Source organism: Sturnus vulgaris, chromosome 17, assembly GCF_052056855.1.
Source record: "Sturnus vulgaris isolate bStuVul1 chromosome 17, bStuVul1.hap1, whole genome shotgun sequence".
In the NCBI taxonomy this organism is placed as follows: Eukaryota; Metazoa; Chordata; class Aves; order Passeriformes; family Sturnidae; genus Sturnus; species Sturnus vulgaris.
Genome location: NC_142259.1, coordinates 8,151,816 through 8,178,233, shown reverse-complemented (window position 1 = coordinate 8,178,233; position 26,418 = coordinate 8,151,816). Strand labels below are relative to the sequence as shown.

General features: G+C 64.2%; 2 protein-coding genes across 4 annotated transcripts in view; both read right to left on the bottom strand.

Moving 5' to 3' along the window:
* SLC12A5 (solute carrier family 12 member 5) overlaps positions 1 to 20,971 on the bottom strand; it is a 31,250-nt gene extending 10,279 nt beyond the window's left edge. For 2 of the 3 annotated variants that reach the window (XM_088174925.1, XM_014888934.2), the window contains exons 1-12: positions 14,504 to 14,623; positions 7,585 to 7,679; positions 7,223 to 7,354; positions 6,867 to 7,013; positions 6,246 to 6,300; positions 5,252 to 5,382; positions 4,878 to 5,119; positions 4,588 to 4,799; positions 2,584 to 2,751; positions 1,537 to 1,635; positions 1,349 to 1,406; positions 513 to 687 (exon numbers count right to left, since the gene is read on the bottom strand). In XM_088174925.1, coding sequence (XP_088031051.1) covers positions 513 to 687; positions 1,349 to 1,406; positions 1,537 to 1,635; positions 2,584 to 2,751; positions 4,588 to 4,799; positions 4,878 to 5,119; positions 5,252 to 5,382; positions 6,246 to 6,300; positions 6,867 to 7,013; positions 7,223 to 7,354; positions 7,585 to 7,679; positions 14,504 to 14,555 — 1,566 coding nt within the window. In that variant the 5' untranslated portion in view covers positions 14,556 to 14,623. Of the gene's footprint in view, positions 1 to 512; positions 688 to 1,348; positions 1,407 to 1,536; positions 1,636 to 2,583; positions 2,752 to 4,587; positions 4,800 to 4,877; positions 5,120 to 5,251; positions 5,383 to 6,245; positions 6,301 to 6,866; positions 7,014 to 7,222; positions 7,355 to 7,584; positions 7,680 to 14,503; positions 14,624 to 20,913 lie in introns of those variants that run through there. The other variant, XM_088174926.1, reaches the window with a different exon arrangement.
* Positions 20,972 to 21,826: 855 nt separating this feature from the next.
* On the bottom strand, positions 21,827 to 26,418 carry MMP9 (matrix metallopeptidase 9). Its single transcript, XM_014888935.2, has 13 exons — positions 26,149 to 26,418; positions 25,707 to 25,945; positions 25,229 to 25,377; positions 24,893 to 25,021; positions 24,638 to 24,811; positions 24,381 to 24,554; positions 24,076 to 24,249; positions 23,775 to 23,930; positions 23,428 to 23,686; positions 23,167 to 23,306; positions 22,905 to 23,055; positions 22,701 to 22,804; positions 21,827 to 22,417 (listed from the first exon to the last, which is right to left on the bottom strand). The coding sequence occupies exons 1-13, from the start codon at positions 26,284 to 26,286 to the stop codon at positions 22,308 to 22,310; spliced, it is 2,097 nt and encodes a 698-aa protein (XP_014744421.2). The 5' UTR covers positions 26,287 to 26,418; the 3' UTR covers positions 21,827 to 22,307.

Genomic DNA, 26,418 nt, shown 5'->3' with positions numbered 1-26,418 from the left:
CTGGCCACGGCCAGCACAGAGTCGGGCACCCTGTGCTTGGGACGTGGGGGAGAGTGGCCCCTCCTGCGGCTGCGGGGGGGCCGGGGAAGGGGCCGGGGGCGCGTGTCCGGACGCATTAGAGGGTGCGGGCGGAGCGAGCGAGAGCTCGGGCTGGGGCTGGCAAGGAGAAGGAGGGAGGATAAAATTAGTCCGCTCTTCCCTGGGGGGAGCTGTCGGGTTGGATTTGGAGAGATGAGGTTGTGGGAACGCGTCTTCAGAGAGCAGATAAAATATGAAGCGGCACGGCAGCGGGGGGGGAGGGAATTCTGACCTTTCCCGACACTCTCCTCCCACCGACACCGCAGCCAGAGCCACCACGGCCGCCCACCGCCGTGCCGGTGCCGGCGAGATAAGGGCAGGGAAGTGGGGCCGGGAGGAGGCAGGCTGGGTTCCCACTGGTCTCTCGTGCTGGTGGGATCTGCAGCCACAGGGGGCCTCAGGGTGGGGAAGCACCGGACTCGGGGGTTACCTACCCTAAGGAAGGGTACGATCCCATCCCTGGAGATGGCTTGTAGGAGGCGGGGGGCTCCGGTGAGACTCTGCAACCCAGCCCCACAGGTGGAGAAGAACGAGCCAATGACGATGACCCACGGGGACGGCCACGCCAGGGTGCCAACCACTAGGTTCCCGTTGACGGCCTCACCGAACCTGCGGGGCATCAGCATCACCTGCGGCTCCATCCCATGATCCGGCCCCAAAAGCACCAGCACTACAGTGGCACAACCCAGCCCCCCACAACGACACCACTTTGAGGGGATGTGACACAACTGGGCAAGGGCCCACCCCCTCAAGGGCTGAGCAATGGAGCAGGCTCAGAAGTTGCCAGGGGTCTGTCCTCATCCCTGTACCCGTTAGTGTGGCCAAGGACAAGGGCAGGTGTGGGACACGACTCCTTGTCCCTGTGCCAGGGGGGCAATGACGGTGCATGCAGTTGGATCCTGTTTGTGTTGGTGCTGCCGACCCAGAAGTGTCACCTGCCACGTGCGGTGAGCAGGCCTGCCCCAGATAAGCAGGAGCACAGGCAGCCCTGCCTGTTGACAAACAAGTGGCTGCCTGCAGCCCCGGAGCGGGAGGAATGCAGCAAAACATGGATGGTTGGGGTGCACACGAGCCCCTGGTGCCTGTTACAAGCTCCAGCCCCTTGCACGGTGACACCCACAAGCCCCCCAATGCCCCCATGTCTGTTCAGTGTGTCCTGGTTGCAGCCTTCCCTGCAACCTCTGCCTGCTCCTGGGGCTGCCCCTGCCCCAGCCTGTTCCAGGGGGCTGCCAGACTCTCCCCATGCCCCCCACGGCCTTGGGACACTCACTTGTCACGCAGGACGACCCCCTCGATACATGCTCCAAAGAGGACAACAGAGCTGATATCTGCCAGGAGTCAAGGAGAACCAGGAAGATGCAGAGTCCTGCCTGCCCAGCCCAGTGAAGCACCTGAGCTGATCTGCACTGCAGAGCCCACCCACCCACAGCCCAGGCTCAGACAAACCCTGAAGGATACAGACTGCAGAGGTGGTGGCAATGGCCAGGATGGTGCCCGTGGGGATGGACTTCTGGGCATCCCGCAGGTCTCCAGAGCGGTTGGAGCCAGCCATGATACCTGGGAAAAGAGGGAATGGTGTCAGAGGGAGCAGACCTACCCCCGATACCTGTCCCAGATACCCTCATGCCAGGCACCGTGTGAACCTTGGGCACAGCAGAGGTCGGCTCGGCGTACACCAGGTTGGGAAGCAGACATGATGGGCAGAGGAGAAGGCAGTGCTGTGGCTGGGGGTACGAAGCATGCTCTTCTCATCCCCCCCAACACTTCCCCCCCCTACCCCAAACCGCAGTCTGAGGCCACTCAAGGATTAGGCTCAAAAGCTCTCAAGTGCCTTGTCTCATTAGCCCTTAATTAGCTCAAGCAGGGACGGTGACTGCCGCAGGGGCAGGGACAGGGGCCAGCCCCGACGCTGCTCCGGGAGGGCAGGAGGTCAGGCAGGGACACGGCTGCACAGGCGGGTTCAGCGTAGCCCGAGGGATGACCCGTGCTCCGGCCGCAGCAGCCGCCGGGGCAGAACCCCACACCCGCGGCACCGGGGGACACGGTCCTGCAGAAGCCGGGACCTGCTGGTCAATGGGCACCGGGAGGGAGGCAGGGAGGGCAACGGAGGCTGAGCGGCCGCCGGGGACCCCGCAGAGCCAGACCCGCCAGCGCTCGCCGTGCCCAGGGCAACCCGGGGGCTCCCGCCGGCCTTGGCCCCGGCGGAGCTGCAGGGGAGCCCCGGAGGCTGAGCCCCGCTCAGCTCCGCAGCGGGACTGGGGCGGGGGGGCTCCTCTGCCCCCGGAGAGCTAAAAATACCGAAGCGGCGGGACGTCAGCGCGCACCGGGCGGCACCGTCAGATCTGGAGCGCGGGCGGCTGCGTGGGAGGCGATGGCGACCAAGCCGCCCCCGCGACGCCGCTGTCACCGCCGCTCCCACGGCGGGGGTGGCACACGTGGGGCTCCGCGGAGCACGCCCGCCGGCACGTGCCCGCGGCACGGAGCGGGGCCGGCGGCGACTCCCACCTGTGACCGAGGGGAAGTAGATGCCGACGAGCAGGGTGAAGTAGGACGTCATGTCGCTGAAGACGTAGGGCTGGTCCATGTCCACTGGGGTGTCTGGGGAGCTCACTGAGGGCAGCCCTCGCTTCTCCACGATCACGCCCTTGGTCAGGTATGAACTCCAGAGGTTCTCTGTGAGGAGGGAGGAGGCTGGGCAGTGTCGCTGACATGAGATGCCCATGAGATACCCAGCACAGCATCCCCACGCCCTAGGGATGGAGCTGGGGGCTTCTGGTTCTCCCCCCGCTTCCCCGGGCTCACTGAGCAGCTGGCACAGCCAGAAGACAGGGCTACGGGCATCCAGGGGGTAAGGATGGCAGCACAGGTGGGCAACCAGAGCAGGTTCATACTGCTTCTGGCAGCATCCCCACAAGATACTGGAGCAGCTGACATGGGATTGCAGTAGCAAATAATTAAGAGGGTAATATAATTAATGCTGATCAACACAGGTTTAAGGGAAGTGGATCGTGTCAAAGTAACTTGATAACGTTTTTGATGGGATTATGAATGCGGGGCTGATGTAACAGGCTTAGTGTCCCTCCGTGTGCTGCTTTGGCCACAGATCGTAGGCAGAAACTGGAGCAGTGGAGAGCAGCCAGCACTGGGCAAGGCGGGCAGAGGCAACTGCCCTTGGCATGTCACTGCTAGGGGGCTGCAAAAAGGGGCAAAGGGGCCTGCAGGGACCAGCCCTCTGACCTTGCACTGAGCCCCTTTCATGTCTGCTCACAGGTGACAGATGGGGCTCGCCACCCCGGTTGGCCTCGCCTGTCTCATCATCCCAGAAATGTGTGTTTCTCCCTACAGGGAGACCCCTCACCCGGAGCACAGCAAGCCCCAGTCATCTCTGCTAGGGCCAAACTGTGACACTCGTCTTAAGATGCTGCTGGCCCAGTCACTGTTGCCACCAGCCACCCCAGAGTGGGGTCCTGGCTCTGTCCCGACGCAGTGCAGGAGTGTTTGCTGCCTGTTGCCCCGAGAGAGGCCAGCTGGGTGGTGGGGGTCTGCACTCCCTCCCCAGCAGCACATTGTCAACAGCAGCAGGTTCCATCCAGCAGCCGGGCATTCCTTATCTGACCCGCGTGACCTCAGAGTGGGACACCATCGAGAGGCTCCCAAACACCCTGTGACTGCACTCCACTAATCACGGTCACAGCTGCAGCCCTGAGCACCACGTGCTTAGCCAAGTCTGAGCTCCCATGCCTGTGTCCATGCAGACACCAGGGCAGGATGGCTGGGGCAACACCACACCCATCAGTAAGGGCTGATCCTGCTCGTGGCTCTGCTGCTTTCCTGAGTCCCAACAACCACTCCAGCATGGGGGTCTGTAGACACCCTCTGAATGTGGCACAGAGCATCAGCTTCTGCCATCCACTGCTGAGCGTGAGCACCTGGCAGATGTAACAGCATTTCCAGAAAAACAGGTCGTAAGTGGCTCCTCCCAGCAAATTCACGCATCTTTCTGCGGTCCTGGCCACTCTCCCAGCAGGGCTGTAGCCACAACATCTAAGTGGCCCCGAGGGATGATTGCTTCTCTCAAAACCTCAAATCAATACCAGCCTTTCCAAAGTCCAAGAGGAAGCAGAGGGAGGATTTATTCCTCCCCAGCCTTTGGGCATCATTCTGAACCACCCTGCTGGCTGACACAGACTGCATGCAGGTGGCTGCAGCGTCCTGCTCTGTCACTCGGTGCAGGAGTCTGTCCCACTGCCTGGCACAGCACGAGCACAGCTCACTGTGCCCCAGGAGCACAGCAGCCCCCAGCAGGGATCACCCACATGCCCTCTCACCTGGACCCAGCACTCTTTGCCCCCACAACCCTGGCAAGGCTGAGAAGCCATGCTTATGATGGCCTCCCACAGCACACCTCCACCAGCCCTGCCCAGCAGGCACAGCCACAACCCCACCACAGCTCCCTTGCACTTCCTTCTCCATGTTTCCATTCCCCTGCCTCTGTCTGCATGTGCTCACCTTGGATGAGGCCGCTGGCAGCGCCGGGGATGCCCTCGATCTCAGTGACATTGTTCATGGTGAAGTACTCATCACAGGTTGCATTGAGGAAGCGGGAGGTGCAGAAAAGCTCCCAGAGCTTGGAGCCAACTGTCTCATTCCCCTCCACCACCATCTTGGTGCAGAGGTCAAAGCCATGGCGTGAGAGGGTCCTGTTGCCCAGGAGGCAGATCCTGGGGGGACACGGGCACTCAGCACTCAGCATTTGCATGCTCCAGCCCTGCTGCATCCCTGCAGGACCCCGTACTCACGGGAAGCTTGGTGGGTCAAAGGCCGATTTGATGACACCAGCATAGATGGCAAGGATGGAGAGGATAACACAGCCCAGGAAGACCAGGGCAAATTTGTTGACATACTTGACACCCACGAACACGACGGTGGCCATGCAGGTCAGCACACAGGTGCCGTACACACGCATGTTGTTGAGCATGGCGGCTGCCTCCCCGCTGGCATCCTCTGCCTTGAAGATGGCCATGGCTGGGAAGATGTAGGCCTGGGAAAGAGTCATGGCATCACCACCTGGCTAACAGCCTGCAGAGGGGACCCCAGGGAAGGTTCTTCAGGCCCCCTGCCCTGCCAGGAGCTGAGGCCATGGCATTGCACAAGGTAAGGACCAGGTACCTACCAGCAGGATTTCGATAGTGCCCAGGATGTACATAGCACCGGCAAAGGTGGTGCCCAGGTAGAAGCAGAGCCCCACAGCCCCACCAAACTCAGGTCCCAGGGAGCGTGAGATCATGTAGTAGGAGCCACCCGCTGTCAGAGAAAGCAAAAGTGGTTCCCAGCCAGACCCCAGCGACACCCTCAGCCCTGGCAGGTATCCCAGAGGGCAGACTGGAACCAGGATAGCACTGAGCAAAATGCAGAACAGCAGGAGTGACCACACAGGCAGAGTCATTCCCCAAGAGCCCAGCAGCCAGGTGCAACAGCCAATAAGCACAGGTGTTCCCTGGACACCAGACAGGAGCTGGAGCCCCAGGGACCTGGGCCATACTCTGCTTTATCCTCCCAGAGGAGCCTTTAGAGCTGGGCTGCCAGGATCGATGGTCCCGCTGCGGCAGCAGGATGATAAATAGCTTTAATTACACCCCGTGTTGGGCTGTCAGAGCTGTGCCCAGCCTGGCTCAGCTCATAGCTCCCCAGGGCTCTGCAGGGCTAGCATGTTCTGGGGGAGGCAGCCAGGGCATCCACCAGCCACACCCCATGGTGCCTCCCGGGGGGCAGAGCCCACACACAGCAGCGTCCTGTGTCCGGCGGTGGGAGAGCCCATCCCATCACCCATCCATCACCCAGCCCCGGCACCTAGCACACCCTGCTCTCATCCTCCTGCCGTGTGCCTCCCGGCTCCCCGCGGCCTCGCCAGTCTGGCGGAGGGAGGAGTCGCGGCTGGCGGCTCTCGCTGCCATCTGCACCTCGCGGCTTTGGGGACGGGTGGCGGCTCCAGCACCGCGCTCCCCCGGGCCCTGGGGATCCCGCGCGGGCTGGTGGCAGAAGGCTGGGGAGCGGCTGGCAGCCCCGGGGGATGCTCTCTGGGAAAAGCCCCTGCAGGCACCCCCCACCCGGCAGGGACCAGCTGCCCGCACACGTGGCACAACGCAGGGACCCGAGCTCGGCTCTACCTGGCACCACACCGTTGGTGGCGATCGCACTCATGGAAATGGCCGTCAGCATCGTCTGCAGGAAGAAACACAGTGTGGGTACCCGGCGCAGCTGGGCAGAGGGACAGGGGAGTGGAAGGGAGAGCTGGGGCCATGCTAGGACATGGGGGCTCCCTGGGGCCACGCTGAGATGTGCCACAGGGCAGGGATGCCCAGGGAAGATGAACGGGTGTGGGTGGGCAGGCAGGGCTGTTGGCTGGCTGCACAGCTGAGAGAGCCCCCCCTTGGAGGGGCTGGCAGTGCTGGGGGGGCTCAGGCTGCCCAGGACACTGGACAAGGCCTTCCCAACCTCTGCCCTGGGGTGACTGTCCTGGCGAGGTGGCTCTCTGCATGGTACCAGAGCAGGGGACCCCCCGCACATCCCCCTACATAGCAGCTATGATCTGGGTCACCATTTGAGCACCATTCCACTGCTGATTCCTCTGGGAAGCTGAAGGCTTCTCTTTGCTCTAAGTGGGGCAGGAGCAGAACAGGGTATGGGGGGCTGGAGCTGATGCACCTCTTTATAGTCCAGCCAGCCAGACTGGTGACCCCCAGGCCATGGGCAAAGCCAGTGGAGGCTTATCTGGCTCCAAAACTCACGCAGGAGCAGCAGAGGAAGACCATGCAGAATGACTCCATGATGCCAGCGATCCCCACCACCCAGGTGAGACGCAGAAAGAGGATGACTCCAAAGATGTTCTGGAGACAGGGCAGGTAGACACCCATGAAGGTGCCCATCCGTGGGGCCTGTTGAGGGAACAGCAGTTATCAGGGCTCAGGGGCTTGACTGACAGAGGAGCAACAGGTCCCACTCCTCCCACAAAGCAGCCAGGTATCCAGGGTGAAACTGCCCCTGGTTAAGGCCAAGGGGACCCCTGTTCCCAGGGAAGTGGCCTGGCACTACACAGGTAGGGGCTGGAGAGGGAGGGAAGGTAACTTCCCTCCCAAGTCCTCACCTGCACCGGCTTCTTCTTGCCTCCATCATTGTTCTCAGCCTCCTCATGCTCCCGGCTGCCCTGTGGCAGGTTGGTGTAATTGGCCAGTCCACTCAACAGGGACGAGACCATAGGGCTCGTGTCCATCTCCTCCTGCGAAAAGCAGATCCCTAGTCATGAGGACAGTCCCCTGAGACCCCAGCCAACCCCAGGAGACTTCACCAGATGCTACCCCACTGCCTGCCCCTGCAGGAATGGCTTTGGCAGTGTGGCAACCCTGGCCTGGGGCTCTGGCATGTCCCAGTACCTGGGGTGCAGGTTGGGTGCTGCGGGACAGAGCTTAGTTCAGCTCCCTCCCCCACTCCACTGCCTGCATGTCCTACCTCGAAGAGGGCCATGTTCTTGCCATCATACTCTTTGCCCTTCTCCAGGTCCGTGCTGTTAATGAAGGGGCTGCTCTCCTTGGGATTGCCATCACCTGCAGAGACACCACTGAGTCAGTCAGGTATCCCCTGGCCCACCCACACCTGGAGAACATCCAGGTGTCACCTGTGAGGGGTCACAGCTGCCCGCGGCTCCTGCAGGAGAGCTGCCAAGGCTGTGGGCACCATGCTCATGCCCAGTCCCAGCACAGGCAATGGCAGGCTGGCATCTCAGCCACCAGCATCACCTCCCACACCACACACGGGCAGGGGCTGCCATCCCCAGGAGCCACACGCTGCCCTGCCCGGCCGTGCTGACACGTGGGCCCGGCGGAGCGCATCCACGCAGTGAGGCAAGCAGAGTGGATCCGGCGGGATCCATGGCAGCAATAACTCACGGCACGGGTGAGCCGTGAGCGCACTGGGGCTGCCCTCAGCGCTGCCTCTGCAGGGGCAGGATCTGCACGGCTGCTCAGCATCAGCGCAGAGGGGATGGTCCCGGCACAGTGCCTGGGACTGGGGCGACTGGCCAGGTGTCTGGTCCTCCTCCCAGACATGCACCACAGGAGTGGGGGCCACAGGGCAGGAAGGCATCCGGAGGTGATATCAATGAGGGCAGATGGTGCCTGGGGCAGCGGAGCCACCCACAGCAGAGCCAGGCACATAGAACTACCACGACAGGGGCCACAGCCACTCTCTGCATTAATGACCTAGTGCAGAAAACCTGGAGTTGGCTTAATAGCGATGAAAACAGCTGAGCTGCAGAGCAGCAGAAATAAATCAAGCTGGAAATGGAGCAGCAGTGAGGATGGTGCTGCTGGAGCAGCACAGCTCCGAGGCCCAGAGTAGGGAGGGACCAGGACATGGGGGTGAGGAGCCAAAGGACACAGTCCCAGGCAGAGTAGCTGAGGAGACACCTACAGCACGGGGAAACCTGGGCAGCCAGGCTAGTCCCAGCCCTCAGTGGGGGGAGAGATGCTCCCTGCCACACACTCATCCCACCACCACCGCCCTGCAAACCAGAGCAGTCACACTGCCACTGGCCACCGCACTGCTGGGCAGGCTGCCCACATGGGCAGGGTCACAGACCAGCTCCACACTTGGGGGCCAGGGAGAGAACTGCACCCTCCACCATCCTTCGGCATGGAGCCTATAAGTGCCCCGGGACAGAGGGATGGTGCCCTAGCAGTGTAGTCAACCACTCATGGTGCATCCACAAGACAGACCCTGTGACCATTTGGAGCATCCTGGTCCTTTGAAGACCGATATTCTCCTGCCAGTTGACTCATATTTGGGATCCTGGAAGCCTGCGTGCAGTGGTGATTCACCATCTGCAATTCCCTGGCAGACAGGGTGCTCCTGGTTGACCAGGAGGTAAAGCCTCAAGTGCTACAGGTGACACTGACCTGCGGGCTGGCCCTCAACTCCCACCATCCCTAGGCTCCTCCAGCATGGGATAGCAGGGCAGCAGTGTCCCTAAGGGCACAGCCAAACACAAGGCACAGCCTACAGGCCCCTCCTGTGCAGGAATGGCCACGGCAGTGGCACTGAGACACCCTGGCTCACAGACTTCACTCCAAAGTCTCCGTGGACACACACCCAGCACGCCAGGTTACACCACTGGCATGTGCCTGCCCTGTATCTCCCACAACAGGTCTCATCACGAACCTCATGTGCTCCTTGTTCTGTGTTTCATCTAAAGCCCCACCAAACCCTGCTGTCATTAGGTACAGCGATGGCGTGGGCTAGCAACCACCCACTTGCCATGGCTCTTGCCCACCTACACCATCCCTGGGGACCACACTGATGTGAAATGTCCATCATGCTGACAAGACACCCTCCAGGCAGATGCTGTGGCCATCCCCAGTGTGGCGTACCAAGGTGCAGGAGCAGGGCTGGCTGGAGCTCACCTCCCCCTTGGGGCTGGGTGGCACAGGGGGACACGGGCGGCTTGGCGGGGAGATGTGCTCGAAACGTGGCAAGGCTCTGGGACCCCTCCGGGAGAACGGAGCCCGCGGGGGCCTTGCCTCACCGCCTGGTACCCAGCCGACGACATCACCGTGCAGGTTTCCATGGCAACGGCGAGCCACGGCCGCCTCGGCTCCCGCTCTTATGTAACGGCGCAGGCAGCCGGACGTTGGCCCCACATGGCACCCGCGCCCCGGCCCAGCGGAGCCCGATGGATGGTGCGGCCGGACCCCCGGCCCCAGCCCACCCCGACCCACGGGAATGGTCCTGCTCGGCTCCACACGACAGGCGCCAGCAGCACCCCGGGGTGCCCATGCTCCATCCCACGGCACCACAACAGCACCCACAGCTCGCACTCCCTCCACCCCCACCTCTGGCCAGCGCTCCTCACGCCGGGGCCACGGCCCGTGCTGACCATCACCCAGGCTGCTGGGGCTGGCCCGTGGCGCAGGAGCCCCTCGCCTGGTGATGCTGCTATGAGGACCAGCACTGGGAGAGGCCCTGGGCTGGTGAGCATGAGGATTCAGCACGGCTCGGGGAGTCTCTCAGCCTCCCCCGTCGCTCCAGCTGCACAGAATGGAAGGAGTTAAGCACCAGGGCGCAGGGTCCCAGGTGACAAAGCGCTCCCGCTTCTGCTCCTGCTCCTGACGGAGACCATTTTGCCGCAGCGAGGCTGGTGCAGCCTCTCCCCGGTAGCTGCCTCAGACCCGTGGTCTGAAGTAAGGGGCAGCCAGGGCAGGCAGGAGCAGCCAGGGCAGACAGGAGCAATACACCCATCCCTCACCTGCCCCTGCCACTGCCACCGCCAGCCCTGCCTGGCGGCACAAACGGGGTGCTGAGTCCCGGCCCTGGGGACACGTGGGACACTGCCAGTCCCATCAGCGCCCACAGGGCTGCCCCTGCCCTGCTTCCCCAGAGCAGCCAGGACAGAGCAGCGCAGGGCCGGAGCGCTAGACGGGGCTAGCAGCCCCAAGGCCAGCAGCCGAGCCACGAGAGACAGTGTGAGCAGAGCAGAGCCGAGCCGTGCCAGGCTTCGATCCCGGCGCTCAGCCGCCCCCCTCCCCAGGGATCACTCAACATGAATCGGCCTTTTAATTTGCTGCGGCGGCTGGAAGGGCTGGCGGCGGGATCGCTGGCAGGAACCCGCAGCCCTGCCGTGGGCACCGCGCAGCCCCACTCTCGGCAGGGCTTCCATCAACCTGCCTGCCCGGGGCAGCCCAGAGCAAAGGCGGCAGCGCCAAAGGACCGTCACAGCATCCTCGGAGCTCCTCAAGGCAGCGCCCAGGCACAAACACCAGCCACAATTTGATCTTCTAATGGCTTTTTACTTAGCCCTAAATTGGGTTGGGAAGCGTCATGTCCCTTATCCCAAATCCTCCCTAATCGCTTTACACAGCGCAGGGCACGGAGAACTGGCTGGGGTAGCCCCAGCAGCCACCCCCCACGGGCTAATTAATCAGAGCTGCTGCCAAGGTTGCTACCCGACCACGGCCGGCCCGTCCCCTCCGCAGCATCCAGAGCACAGTGAGCCCCAGCCAGGCACATCGAGCACTAGGGCTGCGGCACTGCCCGGGAGGTGCAGCGGGTGAGGGGGGCCGTGGTGGGGATAGCCCTGACCTCACAGCCCTCCGCGCCTCCGTCTGTGTTCCTGCACGGGGCTGCTGACAGCTCCAGAATCTCCTATGCCACCTCCGCGCCGGTCCCCTCAGCCCCAGGGGCAGCAGCAGTGCCATGGCAGCTCACGGCACTAGGGATGCCCCGGGGCTCCCCTGAAGGTATACAGGACACCTTGACTTTTACCACAAGACACCTGGACTCCCGGGGCTCTGCCTGCAGCAAGGGGCACCCCAGGGTGACCCCAGCAGGCCAGCGAGCACATGGGTGAGCACGTGGCCCTGGCTGATGTCCCCAGCTGCTGCCGTTTTGCAGGAGCTGCTGGCCAGGGAGGCCACGCTGCTGTTCTGTCACCTCCAGCTATGAAGGGGACTTGGCTGTACACACACTGCCTGGCCCTGGGCTGTTGGCCTGGAGCGCCTAAAGCAGATGGAGATGGCCAAGGTATTCTTATGGCAGCAGCATCTCTGCACCCACCCCGCTTCCTTCTACCCTGCATAGGAGTGTCTGATAGCTGCTCTGAGGAGTGCAACCCTTGGAGAGGCCACACAGCCCTTGCAGCCCCACTGAGACAGAGACCACTGATGATCAGAGCAGTGCTGGCTCGTGCTGGCAGTGTCACAGCAGAGCCAGCTCCAGCTGCAGCGTGGCAGGGGAGCGGGGGTGGGGGTCAGGAGTGGAATGGTGGAGTGGGATGCTCCCCCCTTCCCAGGGCTGCACTTTCCCCCTCCAGCCAGCAAGCACACCCAGTGGCCTTTTGGGCTGGATTCCTTCACTGCCTGACCCAAATTGCATCAACTGCTACTTCAGACCTATCCTCTTCCTTCCTAAACCCGGGATTATCCTCCCTTTGATCAGCCGGCCCTGCAGCGCAGGATTTCCAGCACAGGCGTTTTGGCTGGCTGCATTTAAACAGCTTCCCAGATTCTCCGACAGTCCAAGCCCTGCCTTGGAAATGGCCGTGGACACACAAGTTCCAGCAAAGCTCCTGGTCCTAAATCTGGGCTCCCTAGGTATTCAAGTGCCCCTGGGCTGGGTGTCAGCATGGCACCCTGCAGTGGGGCCGCAGCTGACATCCCAACACCTCAACAGAGCAGTGCAAGGTGCCAGCCCAGACACTGCAGGCAGCAGCCCTGCCTGCTTCCTGCTCCCACCATCTCTCCAGAGGGTCTGTGCTGGTCCAGCCCTTTTTGGGCTGCTGGGGCTGGAGCCCTTCCAGCCCTTGTCATGCAGCTCGCATGCGCTGTCCAGAGCACGACCTGAGTGAGGACACTCCTGACCTTTCTGAAAAATAAGGCCTAAGTGGCACCCAGGGCTTCAGTGGTCATGCTGGGCTTGGCAAGTTGCTGGACAGCCAATACTGGAGCAGCCAGGACATGTGGAGGGGTGACCACTGGCACGCAACAGCTTTGCAGTGTTTTCCTGATGGTTTTCCATGGTCCCTGCAGACAGACCTCATGATGGGAGTTCAGCTGACCCTTGGCATGGGGGGGACAACCCACCTCTCCAACACAACCACCCTTGTCACAGGTGTGGGGAGCTCTGCTGAACCCCTTCCTACTGACAATCCCTGCTCACCCAGGTACCTCAGGTCCCTGCTTCATCCAGGCCTTCACCTGCTGTCCCACAGGACACCATCTCGCCAGGCTCAGCTCCAGGGACAGTCTGCCTGGTCCATCTGTAGTGGCACAGTGTCCAACCCTCCTGCCAGACCCCAGCACCGCAGAACTGCCTGCTGCCACGCCGCTGGCACTGCCGTGATGAAAATCAGTGAGTGGGAGAGAGCCTGGTGCTGCAGAGGCCAAGGGGAGGGCAAATGCCCAGGGAAGGGCACTGCCAGGGGCCAGTGCGACAACCCCAGCCCGGCAAGGTGCCCCCAAAAGTCTCCTGCCAGCCCTGACCTTGAGCACAGCCGCAAATAAACAAGCAAATAAACAGACTGGGGTTGGCAGAGGAGAGGAATATACAGAGCCCCACTGTGGGCAGCCAGGACCCCCACAACCACTGCCATAGCCAGCCATGCGCTCCCGGCTGGGGCTTTAGCAGACCCCACAAGGGGACCTGGAGAGGAGACTTGGCGGGGTCTGGGAGGGTCAGAGGGGCAGTGCAAGTCCTCCTGGGCACACACTGCATCCCTCTGGCTGCAGCCCATCCCTGTGCCCGGCAGGAACACACGCAAGAAGGGGGCCCGTGCTGCCTGACTGCCTGGTGCTGGACATGGCCCCAAGAGGAACGGGGACCCTCACACAGCTCGGTAGTGCCGGGTGCCGGGAGGGGCTGAGGCCAAAGCGCCAGCAGTGACGGGGCTGCTGCGGGGCCGAGCGGCCCCTCGCCCGCGACAGACAGCGGCCCTGCGCCGGGGCTGCGCCAGGGCTGCAGCGGGACGGGGCACAGCGCGGGACGGACTGGACGGGACCGGACCGGCTCGACTCGGCACGACAGGGCTCGCTTTGGCTCAGCTGAGCTCGCTTCGGTTCGGCTGGGCTCGGCCCCGGGCGAACGGCTCCTGCGGCCCCGGAGCAGGGCCAGGGCGGCCACTTCAGCACCGAGGACAGCGGCGGAGGCCCCGGGGGGCGGAGGGGGGGCGGCAGGGAGCGGGGGGCGGGAGCGGAGAAGGGAGCGGGGGGCGGCTGCCCGGGATGGGGAGGCGGCTGCCGGAGGTGGGGGGGCGGCAGAGGAGAGGAATGGGGGTAGGGCAGCGGGGGTGAGAGAGGCGATATGGAGAGATGGGGGGCGGCAGCCGGAGATGGGGGGCGGCAGCAGGGAGGGCTGGGGGGGCTGCAGCGGAGATGCGGGAGGCAGGGGTGGGGGGCCGACAGTTGCGCGCGGAGACCCTTGCGGGGTTCCGGGCGAGTGGGAGCGGGACTGGTGCGGCGACTGGCGGGGACTGTCCGGGAAGCGGCGGGGCGAGTCCCACAGGGTCGTTCAGAGCTCAGCAAGCAGTCACCGCCCAGAAGAAAGCTCCTCGGTGAGCCCCGCACGGCTCGGCCGCACCGCCGCTTCCCGAGGCTGCCGCAGCGGCGGGAGTGCGGCCGGGGCTGCGCGGAGGCGCCGAGATCAGGAGCATCCCCGCACTGCCCGCCGCAGCCCCGCGGGGCCGCGGGCCGAGAGCCGCCGTCGCAGCCGGTGCCGGTGCCGGTGCGTCCCGCTTGCCCGGCGGCAGGGCAACCCTAGCCCCCGCTGCCCCCGGATCCGCGCCGCTTCTGCCCCGCGCCGGCGCCGGCCCCCGTCCCGGCGGGGGTGGCCGCTCCGGGCGGCCCCGCTGTCCCGCTCGTCGGTGCCGGTGCCGGTGCCTCACCTTGGCTGGCGCCGCCGTCGCCGTCCTCGCAGTCGGTCAGGTTGTTCAGCATGGCGCCGGTGCCACGGCCGCTCGCTGCCGCCGGAGCTGGAGCTCTCGCTCCGCAGCAGCCGCGTCCCCGCGCCGCCCCCCGCGCCGGTGGGAGGGGGCTGCAGTGCGGAGGCGCCCGGGCTCACGGCTCACGGCTGCTGCCGGCGGAGCCCAGCCCGGCCGCCCGCTTCATCACGTATGCGGGAGGCATTGCCCCCGCCGCGGCGGGGAGGGGGGGGCGCGGCGGCGCGGGGGGGCACAAAGACGAGCAGAGCGGGGCCGCCTCCCGGCTGCGCCAGGCGTGGGGGGGAACTAGGGCAGCGCTGCGGGGCCGGCTGGCGCGGGCGGGACGGGATGGGACGGGACGGGACGGCCCTGCAACCGCACCGACCCTGCACCCGCCCCGGCCCCGAACCCCGCCTCCAGCCCTCGCACTCCGCACCAGCTCCCGCACCGGACCCCGGCACAGCCTCGGGACCTGGAACACACTCCGGGTGTACAGTGGGGCAGAACCTGTGCCTGTGGGACCGACGCATCAGAGGCGGCTGAGACCCGGCATCAAGGCAGCCCCTGTCCTGCGTGGCCTCTGCCCCCCAACGGGCAGCTACAGGGTGGACAGCACTACGTCATGCAGGGAACCCCTCTGCAGGCATCAGGGCCCGGCCGTGGATGGAGACCCCTGCCCCAGTAGCAGGAGTACCCAGGACACCCGGGGAGGGGGGTACATCCAGACCACCCCACAGTGGGGCTGGGGACACAGCAGAAGTGATAGACCCTGCTCTGCCCAGCTGACCTGCAGCACAGGGAACGCTGCCTGCAGAGGAGAGCAGTCTTCATGTGACCTCCCCTGGTGACCAGGGGGCCAAGATCACACGCATTAACAACCTTCTCAGATCTGGAAAAAGGTTGGAATGGGGCTGAAACCCCCAGACCCTGTGGCGGCTATGGAGGCCCCACTCTTGCAGCCCCCAGGGCCAGGGGCACAGGCCACTCTCGAGCTGGGGTTGTAGAGGGACCCTCCAGGTCTGCTTGAAGCCCCCTGTTCTCTCATGCACTTAATCCGGGAGGATCCCTCAGTCAGAGCTGGCTGCAGCTCCCGGCATCTCCTCCAGCACAGGCTGAGATCATGACAGCCCGCTGGCCTCCGTTACTTCTTGACGGCTGTAATTAATTGTTTACTTTCTCCTGGTGCGGAGCCAGCTGCTCCGCAGCGCGGACGCTCCCCAGCTTGACCTCGCGGCCAGGAGAGAGGCTCAGACCCCTCACCCCAGCCCGGCAGGCAGCATTGATCCCTGCCCTGTGTCTGCAGCCAGGACACCAGGACCTTGCATCTCTGGGGAGCTGCAGCAGCACAGCCCCAGCTCCATGGCAAGTGGCACAGGAGGGCTGCAGGGAGGATGAGCAGCTCAGGGTGGGCATCCCCCACCCAGGACTCTGTGTGGCAGTCACCACATGGGGCTGCCCCTGTCCAGCCTCAGCAGCACCAACCCCTCACACCAGCATCCCTCAGCCCTGAGCAGGAGCCAGCGCTGGAGCAAGGGGCTGGCCCACTCCCAAGGGTCAGGACTGGAAGAAAGGGGCTGCAGGGGATGTAGTGGACAAAACCACCATCCTATGTGGGCCTGGGGAGTTAGAGAACACCCCCAACCCCCCCAAGGAGGCTGTGGCTGGCCAGAAGGGCAGGGGGCCAGGGTCCAGCCAGTCATGGTGAGGGCAAAGCACCAGAGGGTGATTTTTTGCAGGACACCACAGTGCGTGGGCTCGGCACAAGAGGGATTTTCCTACTAAAACAGATGCGGGGGAGGGAGCACGTGAAAGACCACTAATCCCCTAATCCCCGGATTATGGCTCCATTTCAGGGGTTGGGATTTGACGGCAGCACAGGGGGCTACGCTATCAAGACTGCATTGGTTTAGCTGTGCGCAGGGTCCCACTAGCATATGGAACAAACTGAAGCAGAGGAGACCAAGGGGCTTGATCCCCAGCAGAGTACTGACCTTAACCTTGGCCCAAATGCCCATAACTGGGGTATCTGGTGCAGTGTGTAGAAAGGAAAGAGGTCTGGCACGGTTTGGGCATCATCCATGCCCTTGCATTCCTTGCAGTCGTGCTGCAGGCAGCACAGGACATGGGGAAAGAGGAAGACAGACACTTTTCCCTGGCCATGGAGTGGGGGATCAACTGCAAGTGGCCCCTGAGTCCAAGTAACAGGCAGGATCCTGGCACCAGGCCAGGCAGAGCATCAGTGCCCCACTTAACTGCAAGAGGCTGCCCAGGAATGACGACGGAGAGCGGCCAAGCCAAGAAGCATCTCTGCAAAGTGTCCTGTACCCCTGCAGAGACTCCTGAGAATGTCCCAGACCCCCCTGCGGAGAACCTGGGTGGGGGGAACCATTCTCACAGACATTCCCAGGGCTGGAATTCTGGCCATGGGCCACACAGCCCTTGCTTGTCCTATTACCAGCAGCGGTCAAACCTCCCAGGAGTGAGACACGTGCTGGAGTCACTGGGAAACCTCCGGAGGGCAGGGAGCGGGCAGCCTGGCAGTGTGCCACCCGGGCAGTGAGGGCAGCTGTGCTGTGGAGATGCTGGTCAGCACATTGCACTGCCTGCTGTGATCCCTGGGCACTGTCAACAGCCTGCCCATCCACATCCTGCCAGGATGGGATACCCTGCACTGAGGGCTTGAGGACAAGCAGCTCCCAGGGAAAAGAAGAGCTGGGGCAGAAGAGACCCCAAGATGATGGAGGTGCAGCAGGGCAGTGATGCCAGCCAAACGCTGTAGCAGGGGGTTTGCATCACAGTGTGCCCTCATCACACAGTCCTGACAGCCCCACGAGCCCAGGGGCAACACATCCTGCAGCACCTTGGCAGAACGAAGTGCTCTTGTTCATCTCCATCCAGACAGGTCAGGGCTCTGCCACCAGCACGGGACAAAAGCAGAGCCCAGAGCTGACACAGGCACCAGCTGGGACTTTACACCAGCTGCAGCAGGAGGACAGGACATGGAGAGAGGTACAGTGTCCTGTGGGGCTGGGAGGGGAGCCACGGGAGCTACTGCAGCTGTCTGAGGCCGAGAGCAGAAGGGCGGCAGTGGGGCAGGGCTGGCAGAGGCCATGGGGCAGGGCTGTGAGCTCCTGCGTCATACGAGCCCAGCACAGTGCGCAGCTGGTGCAGCGTCCCCAGCTGCCCTTGCCCAGATGTCTTGCCAGCAGCAGGGCCACAGCAGTGAGTGGCTGGGCAGCCTGGCACAGGGATCAGCAGCAGAAGCAGCCTCCTTCCACCAGGCCCTGCTCCTGGCGACACAGCTGAGGAGCCCCCAGGCAGCCCTGTGCCAGTTGCAGTATCCTGGGGATTCCAGGCAGCCACTGCTGAGCCAGGGCCAGAGGGGCTAGTGATGGCCGTGGAGCAGCTGCACGGCCACTTGCCAGCTGTTGCCAGAAGGGTTTGGGTGCAGGATTAGCTGATGAGGCACTGGAGTGTCCTGTGTTCCACACTGCACGCCTCACTCAGCCCCACAGCCTGTGCAAGGACCTCCACTCCGGCACCCTACTGAAGCACCTGTGCTGTGTTCAGTGGCATGGAGACTCTTTGGGAAAGCTACTGCAGGCAGTAGATGGGGCTTCGGCTGCTCCAGCGCCCTGGCAGCACCCCACCCCCCTAGCAGCATCCCACCCCCGGCAGCATCCTACCCCCTCATATCATCGGCCTCTATCTGCTGCAGACCCTTGGCTCTTCTAATGATAGCCCAAGGGCACCCAGTCGGCCACAAACCTGACCTGAGTGTCTGTGAGGGGGCTGGAGGAGATGGGGCGGTTGGGGGAGCCTCCTTAGCAGCCCCTGTCCCTCACATGTATTCTCTGTGCACGGTGCTCCAAGCGGGGGTCCTGCCCCCTCTCTTGTGTTCCAGTGCCTCTCGGCAGGGGCCCTGCATGGGGGTGCAGCCAGGGCTGCTGGGGTCCCTGCTCTACCCAAGCCCCCCTCAGGGCCTCACCTCCCACACCTGCCCCACAGAGCCTTGTCCATGGCTTATGGCCCACAGCCCCATGACCCCCGGGCCCTCGTGGGGGGCGAGAGAGCTGCTCAACCCCCTCAACACCGAGAGTCATGGCAAGGGTGACACCGGGACCGGTTTCCACGGCAACGAGAGAGGCTCCTTAACTGGTTGGTTGCCATGGCTACTTCCGCGGAGCCTGACCGCTCGGGACACAGAGGGGCTCCGCGGTGGGGATGCCCCGGTGCCCTGTCGGGGCAGGGTGGCTGACCCACGGGCAGCGCAACGAGCAGGGGGCAGCAGCCCCATGTGCGCCCCCGCAGATGGGGGCCAGACCCACGGTGGGTCCCAGGTGGAGCACATCGATCCCCGGTCCCGCGGGGTCCGGCCCGCCTTGCGCTCGCGCTGGGAGCGGGTCCCCGCGGGGCAGCGGCACCGGCGAGTCCGGGGGCGGGGCCGGGAGGGACACACCCCCACCGGAGCCGTCCCGTCCCGTTATCGCCCCCTGGCGGCGCCGCGCAGCCCGGTCCGCCCCCGCCGCCGCCCGCACGGACCCCGCTCAGACCTCGCCAGGACCCCGCGCAGCCCGGTCCGCCCCCGCACGGACTGCATTTCCCGGGCCAAGCCCTGGATCCGGCCGTACTCCAGCGGTGATCCCCGCTCGGTCCCGAGGCTCCCGCGGCGGGGCTTTGTCCATACCCTCCCCCGCCCGGCACCGGGAGGACCCTTGCCTCCGCCGCCCCTGCTCGGGGGCTGAGATCCCTTCTCAGCACCACCCGCCTGGGGCCGCTCCCGTGTAGGACCTGCCCAAAGGGCGGCCCCGGGAGCCACAAGGCGCCCCTAGCACGGCGCCAGCTCACGGACGAGCAGGGGCCCTCCAGCTGGCCCGGGGGTCCCCGCGCCTCCCTGGCACTGGCAGCACGGCCGGCTGCCACCCTCGCTCCCGCACCACCCCGAGGTCCCCGGGATCTCCGTCACTGTGTCCCCCACACGCGACACTGACATGTGGCCAGGCAACACCGAGTGTTCGCCCAAGGCCGAGTCCCTCCCGGGAACACTGCTGTCCAGAGCTCCCGCCTGCCATCCACAGCCCCTGCCAGTCCTGCAACCGCCAGCCCCATGCATCCCCTCCCATCCATCCCCCCGAGAGGCAGCAACCATGGTCCCAGCGCTGTGGAGAAATGTGGGATGTGAGGAACCCCCGAACGCTGCCAACCCCTAAGTAGCCACCCTGCCACCGCTGTGACCACCCCACAAGACAGGGCACCTCCAGCAGGACTAGCCACTGGCTGTCCTCTGGGAGGGCACAAGGTCACAGCTCAGCCAGAAGGATGTGTTCCTTGCTCCCACCACGGCCACTCGGCATGCCCATCCCAGCTCCCCGCAGCCCCCCACCAGCAGACTGGCTGCCAAATCAAGGAGCTGTTCCTGGAAGGCCCCAGAATTCAGCCACAGCCCTGGCTCATCACAGTCCGCTCCACCCCAACACAGCTCACAGGCCAGGCCCAGTTGGCCCGGCTGCCATAGAGTGACAAGTGGCCCGGCATCCCCTTGCCTCTGGATGCAGCCCTACATCACCCACGACAGGGTGATCCTAGACAGGGCCCCAAAGGCCAGAGCCCACTGACGGAGACACAGCCCAGCCCGGGTGTCCTGGTGTCCGTCCGGCTGCTCGCGCCTCCCACCCGCGCCCTTCGCCGAGGGTGCAAGGTCACAGCTCCAGCAGCACAGCTCCGGTGCTGCCGTCGGCCGGTTTTCTGGGATCGATACAGCTCTGGTGACAGCAAAGCCCTACCGCCACGTCCCCAGGGCACCTCGAGGTGATGGCTGCCGGCTCCAGTGTCTGTGCCTATGGCAGCTCGGTGGTCACTGCTGCATCCGAGGTCTGGCCACAGCTTGCCCTCCCCATACCCTCACCTGGCAGGGCAGCAGCCACCCTCGACCATGGGGAGCAGTATGTGACCTCGCACCCACAGCCGACCCACAGCCGTAAACCCGCTCCATCCCGCTGCTGGTCCGGCAGCAGAGGGCCTCGCTCCAACAGCCCCCGGTATGGGGACCGGAACAGGGGAGCCCCCTGAGGAGCGGGGGTGGCGGCGGGGAAGAGTCTGGGACGAGGGGTCCTGTCCGGAAGGTTGAGCCCCGCTCCCTGCTCTGCACCTCCCATCTCCCGGATCCCGCAGCTCCGCGCCATCCCTTCTCCGGGGGTCTGCACTGCCTCCAAGGGGCCAGACCGACCGCAGCTCCGCACCCCCCATGGTGTCCCGACGTCCCGGCCCTTCTCGCGGACCCTCCCCGCGGACCCTGTCCTGCCCCGCGGATTCTCGTCGCGCACCATGTTCCGCCTCCGGAGCCTCCCCGGGCCCCCCTTGCCCCCGGCGCTCACCCCCGCCGCCGGTGACGGTGAACCGCCCGCTCATGGCCCCGTCGTCGCCACAAGTGGCTCCGGCCCCAGCGGTGGCTGAGCGCGGCCCCGCCGGGCGCTGACCGGGGTCCTAGTGCCCGCGGCACCGCCCGCCGCGCCGCCCCCGCGGCCGCAGGGCTGGCTCCAGTCCGACTGGATCCGCTTGGCCCCGCTCCGGTCGGCTCGGTTCGACCCCGTTCGGCCCGGCTCGATTCGACGGGACGGGACCGCTCCGCCACGCCCGCTCGGTACCACAACCGCCGCCAAACTGGGGGTGCTGCGACCGTGCCCCAACGGGACGGGAGGGGGCCGCGCTCTGCCCCCGCCCTGTCCGGAGCCGCGGCCGCTAATTACAGCTAATTACAGCCCCGGAGCTGCGGCTGCCCCACCCTGCCGCGGACCCGGGCACCCTCGGGCACCCTCGGGCACGATCCCGGCCCTGGCTCTGCCGCTGCGCTCTGCGGCCGCTCAGGGACAGAGCAGAATCTACGGGGCCAGGTCGCGGCGGGGTCTCAGCTGCAGTGGGCAGTCCGGTCACACGCTGTGTGCCGGCCACAAGCGGTGACAACCGCCCGCTCCTCATCTCGGTGCAAAGGTGGAGCGCAGGGGAGGGCAGTGGGTGGAGGATTATGCGGGGCCAGGGCTTGGGAGGTCAAGGGAGTCGGGGTGGGGAGTGCCGCACCTGGCGTAGGACTGGTAGTGGACAATGTCGGGACCGAGGGACATCCTTCCCCGTTGGACCCAGTGTCCTTGAGTGATCCAGAGTCCTTAGCAAAGGGGGACTTGGTGACAGCCCCACCCCCCAGTGCCCCCTTGCCCCACTGGTGCTGGGGGAGGATGATGCCCCATGGCATCTCCAAGCCATGGCCCCAATAGCTGATCGAACACTCGAAGCTATGTCCAAAGAATTGTCTTTATTACAAATCGGCAGGCAATTGGTAGAGGGGATGGTTGGCAGAATGGGCAGGAGTAGGCAAAACCCTGTGTCCCACCCTGGTGTGTCCCCAGGTGCCAGCTCCCAGTGGGGCTCAGCCTGACCTGGCATCACTGGCTCAGGAAAAAGACAAATTTGTCTCGAATCCATGTGCAGTTTGCACCAGACAAACGCCTCTGTGCAGTGGAGCTGGCACTGGAAGGGATGGCACAATGCCAGCTGTGGCAAGAGTCCTTCTCCCCAGCTGGGGCTCCCCAGGTTGGGCAGCTCCCAGGGGGTGACCCTAGGACCCCCCGCCCCTTTCTTCCAGGAAGATAGTGACCTCATCTGGGGCTACCCACAGCCACAAGGCTCCCAGGGGTCAGCCTAGGACACAGGAGCCCGCAGGTTGGGAGCAGCGGGCAGGGAGCAGCACTGGCAGAGCCGGTGACTGGTCAGACCTTCAGTGCTGGGGACACTGCAGGATGTCATACTTGAGGTAGCCCACCCGGTCCACCTGGTAGCGCGGTGTCATCCTCCAGTAGAAGCTGCCCCGGCAGAAGTGGTACTTGCCTGGGCAAGGAGGGGACAGAGGGAATGGAGGGTCAGCAGGAGTCTGGCCATACAAAGACCCATCCCGGTGGCTGCCCAAGCAGCACAGGCACATGGCACTCTGCACCTTGCTGGCACCCTGCCAGCTCCACCACAAGGACCCACTGGACCTGATGACATGCCCTGTCCTGGGGCCATTCCCCACACACCTGAGCATCCCAAGCCAGGAACTGGAGCAATGCCCTGAGAGGCTCAGGTAGCCCGGGCCTCAACACACAGCACTCACCCGCCAAGTTCCACTCACCTTGGTAGAGGAACACATTGCGTGCATCAAGGGGGACGCCGGTGAAAACGTCGTCGGTGGCACGGGGGTAACCCTTGTCCACCCTCTGAACCTTCACATCCAGCCTGTGGGAGAGCAGAACCGTTCTCAGGGCTGCCGGGAAACCCCCTCCCAGTCCCTTGCCAGGGGCTCAGGTGGGCGCTGCTGCTCTCCAGTCCTGCTCACCTCCAGTAGCTCTCCCCGCTGAAGAGCAGCACTTTGCCACGGCCCCGCTGCAGGGCCCCCGAGAGGCGGCCAGCTTCCTTCCCTATACCCAACTTCTCAATACCCCGGGGGCCCAGCACACTCTTCCCAGAAAACACCCAGAACTGCCGACCTGCAGTGGGAGATAGTGGGGGTGTCAGACAGTCCTGAGAGCTTCCAGGCTTCACCAGGCTCCTCCCACTGCCCGTGGGACTGGGCCGAGGGCAGTGGGGGCAGAGCTCACCAGCAAAGAAGAAGACCCTCTTGGTGAGCAAATCCTGGAAAACAGCATCGATGGTGTCTGGGAGGCCAGGCCAGGTATCAGCAACAGAGAAGGCACCCTGGATGCCCGATTTCCAGAAGGACGAGTAGGTCCAGTATTTCCTGGTGGGGAAGATGAGCTGTCCTAATCACCTCAGCCTGCCACAGTCCCTGTCCCCCACATCCCTGTGTTCCCCCACATCCCACCCCACCAGGGCAGGAGGTGCCAGATGCTGCCACTCACCCATCCTTGAAGAAGTACAGCTCCCCATTGATCTCTGTGATAGCATCAAAGTTCTTTTCCATGCAGGCATCCCGGCTGGGGTCCACAGGAATGGGTCCAACTGTGGGCTGTGGTGTTGTCTCCTCCTCATCCTCCTCCTCAGTGGTGGAGGTGCTGCCAGCCTCTGTGGGCATGGGCTGGGGCTCCTCTGTGGGCACAGGCTGGGGCTCCTCAGTAGGAGCAGGTGCAGGTGCAGTGGGCTTAGGGCCAGAGCCACGACCTGAGTGAATACAGGGGAGGGCATGAGCCTAGAACCAGCTTGGTGCTGCAGGACACACAAAACACCCAGCTGCAGTGTAGCTGCTCACCGTAGAGGTACTGGATGCCCTGGACATCATCGGGGTGCAGCTGGAAGTCCTGGATGTAACTGTACATGGGGTACATCAGGGCCTCACGCACACTGGAGTGGTCCAGCCCCAGTGAGTGTCCAAACTCATGGGCAGCCACCAGGAAGATGCTGTAACCTGGGAGAAAGCGCTGGCTTAAGTGCCTGGTGGGCCACAACAGGGCAGGACACACCATCCAGAGACTGTGGTCCCCACAAGAAGTGTGACAATATGGCATGGGTCTGGGAGGCACAAAGGGGAGCACAGGCAGAGGGGCCAGTACCTCTGTCAGGGCAGAAGCCCCACTTCTTGTCGATGTCATAGTTGCTGGTGGTGGCACACCAGAGTTTGCCATCCTGCCGGCCCTGGCTGGTGCAGGCACTGTAGGACTGCCCCAGGAAGGTGAAGGGAAAGACGCACGGGTCCCCCTGGGAGTTGCCACCGATCACCGCCGTGTCTGCAGCAAAGTGTCACTGAGGCTGTCCCTGGCCCCTGGCTGCACCGGCCAGAACCCAGGACAACACTGAGATCCCTCACATGCCCCCCCTGTGTGCCCCCTCCTCCACATGCCCTCCTCCCTGCTGGCACCTCGGTTGGGGCAGAAGCCGTATTTCTTGTCCTGGTCAAAGCTGGAGGTGGTGGCACACCAGCGGTAGCCATCGGAGCGCCCATCTGTGGTACAGGTATCGTAGGACGTGCCATCAAAGATGAAGGGGAAGACGCAGGGGGCTCCATCACTGTTCCCACCATTGGTGTAGAGGACTGTGGGGTGAGGGAGAGTGAGGAAGGCCCCAGGCACCACAGGGCCGGGCAGGGGTTGTGGTCTTATGGCCACCACTACTCACGTTCGCTGGGGCAGAAGCCATATTTCTTGTCCTGGTCGTAGTTGGAGGTGGTGGCACACCAGGGCAGCCCATCCTTGCGCCCCTCTGTGGTGCACTGAGAGTAGGAGCGGCCCTCGAAGATGAAGGGGAAGTGGCATTCAGCTCCATTGGCATTCCCATGGCGGGTCTTCACCACTGCTCAGAGAGGGGCGGCTCAGTGCTGCATCTGGGGTTGGCACCATCAGACCCCCCCAATCCACCAGACCCTGCCCTTACCTAAGCCAGTTCCCAGTGTCCAGAACTCATCATCGTCAAAGTGAGCATCACCCTGGATGCCCTGGCCTGGGGGAAAGGCGTGGGCCAGGAGCCCGTCCTTGCCGTCGAAGGGGTACCCGTCCCCATGCTCTGCAGGGAAAAGCACCCTCAGCTGGACTGCCAGAGGAGCCCTCACATCCCCAGCATGCACACAGACACCCAATCCCTGCACACCTCCTGCACTTGTGGGGGCAGGGGGACTCCGTGCATAGCCCAAGGAGACAAGGGGTGAGGATCCCACAGGCAGGGTGTGTCACTCGGCCCCTTCTCCCTCCCTGCCTGCCCAGAGGACATCACCTTTGCTGCCAAACATGATCATGATGTCTGCCTCGCCACTGTATATCTGGGTGAAGGTGAGAGGGGTCACATCGCTCCACACTTGGAATGCCCGTCTGAAGGCATCATCGATCACAGCACGGTCCAGGTCGGGGGAGTAGTTTATCACCCTGCCAGGGAGGCAGAGGGTCAGTGCTGCCCCTCCTCATGCAGGAGTAACCCTGTTCTGGGAAGGAGCAGACCCCCAGCCCCAGAGGTGATAGCAGTCACCACCACCCTTGACCTCCCCCAGGGCTCAGGTGCTCTTCTGGGCATCAGGGAGCAGATGCTGCTGCCATCTCAGCTTGGCCCTGGCAGCACTAAGACCCAGCTGTACAGGCAGCACCAAACCCAGACAAGGGCTGAGCAGAGGCTGCCAACCTCCTGATCCCTCAGGCTCTCCATTCTCCTGGGACCACCACCCTGGGGACACAAGGATTCATCTCCAGAGCAGACTCACCGGTAAGTTAGGTCCATGTGGTCCCACTTGAGGTCCCCCTCAAAGGTAAGGAAGGTTCCCACGTCAGGGACACCGCAGCGGGGGGCTCGCATGGCCTCCAATGTGGCAGCGTCCAGCTCTCCTGTCTCCTCCAGGCCCAGCTGCTTCTGCATCTTGAGCAGTGCCTTGCCCAGGGACACCTGGCTGCCACCAATCTTAGCCTCTGCCTCCGTGGTGTAGCCGAACCTCTGCAGGTAGCGCTGTGGAGGAAAGGCAGCCAGAGGGGTGAGTGAGGCAGGAGGGGGCTCCAGCAGCCCCGGGCACCCATCCCAGCCTGGGCGTCTCCCTGAGCTCCAGGAGACTGACAGGTCTCAAGCCGTGCCTGCAGCCCCTCACTGTCAGCCTGGGTGCCCCTTGGGGACCTTGATGCCGGGACGGCATCACGGGGCCATGCTCCCCTCACCTCTGCCAGCTGCAGATCCGGCAGGGTGCTGGTCAGGTCCCCCGGGAAGGTGACAACCGCCTGCGGCTTGCCCTGGAGTGGGGCCGCACAGCAGGACACGGCCAGCAGCCCGACGACAAGCGGGGCCAGGAGTGCCATGGCTCGGCGGTGACAGGAGGGATGTGGCTGTGCTGGTCCCTGCTGTCTGCTCTGGGTGCCGCCGGGCTACCCGCTCCTATTTATGGGGTGGGAGGGCAATGAGTCACCCTCAGACCCCTCAGCGCCGACTCA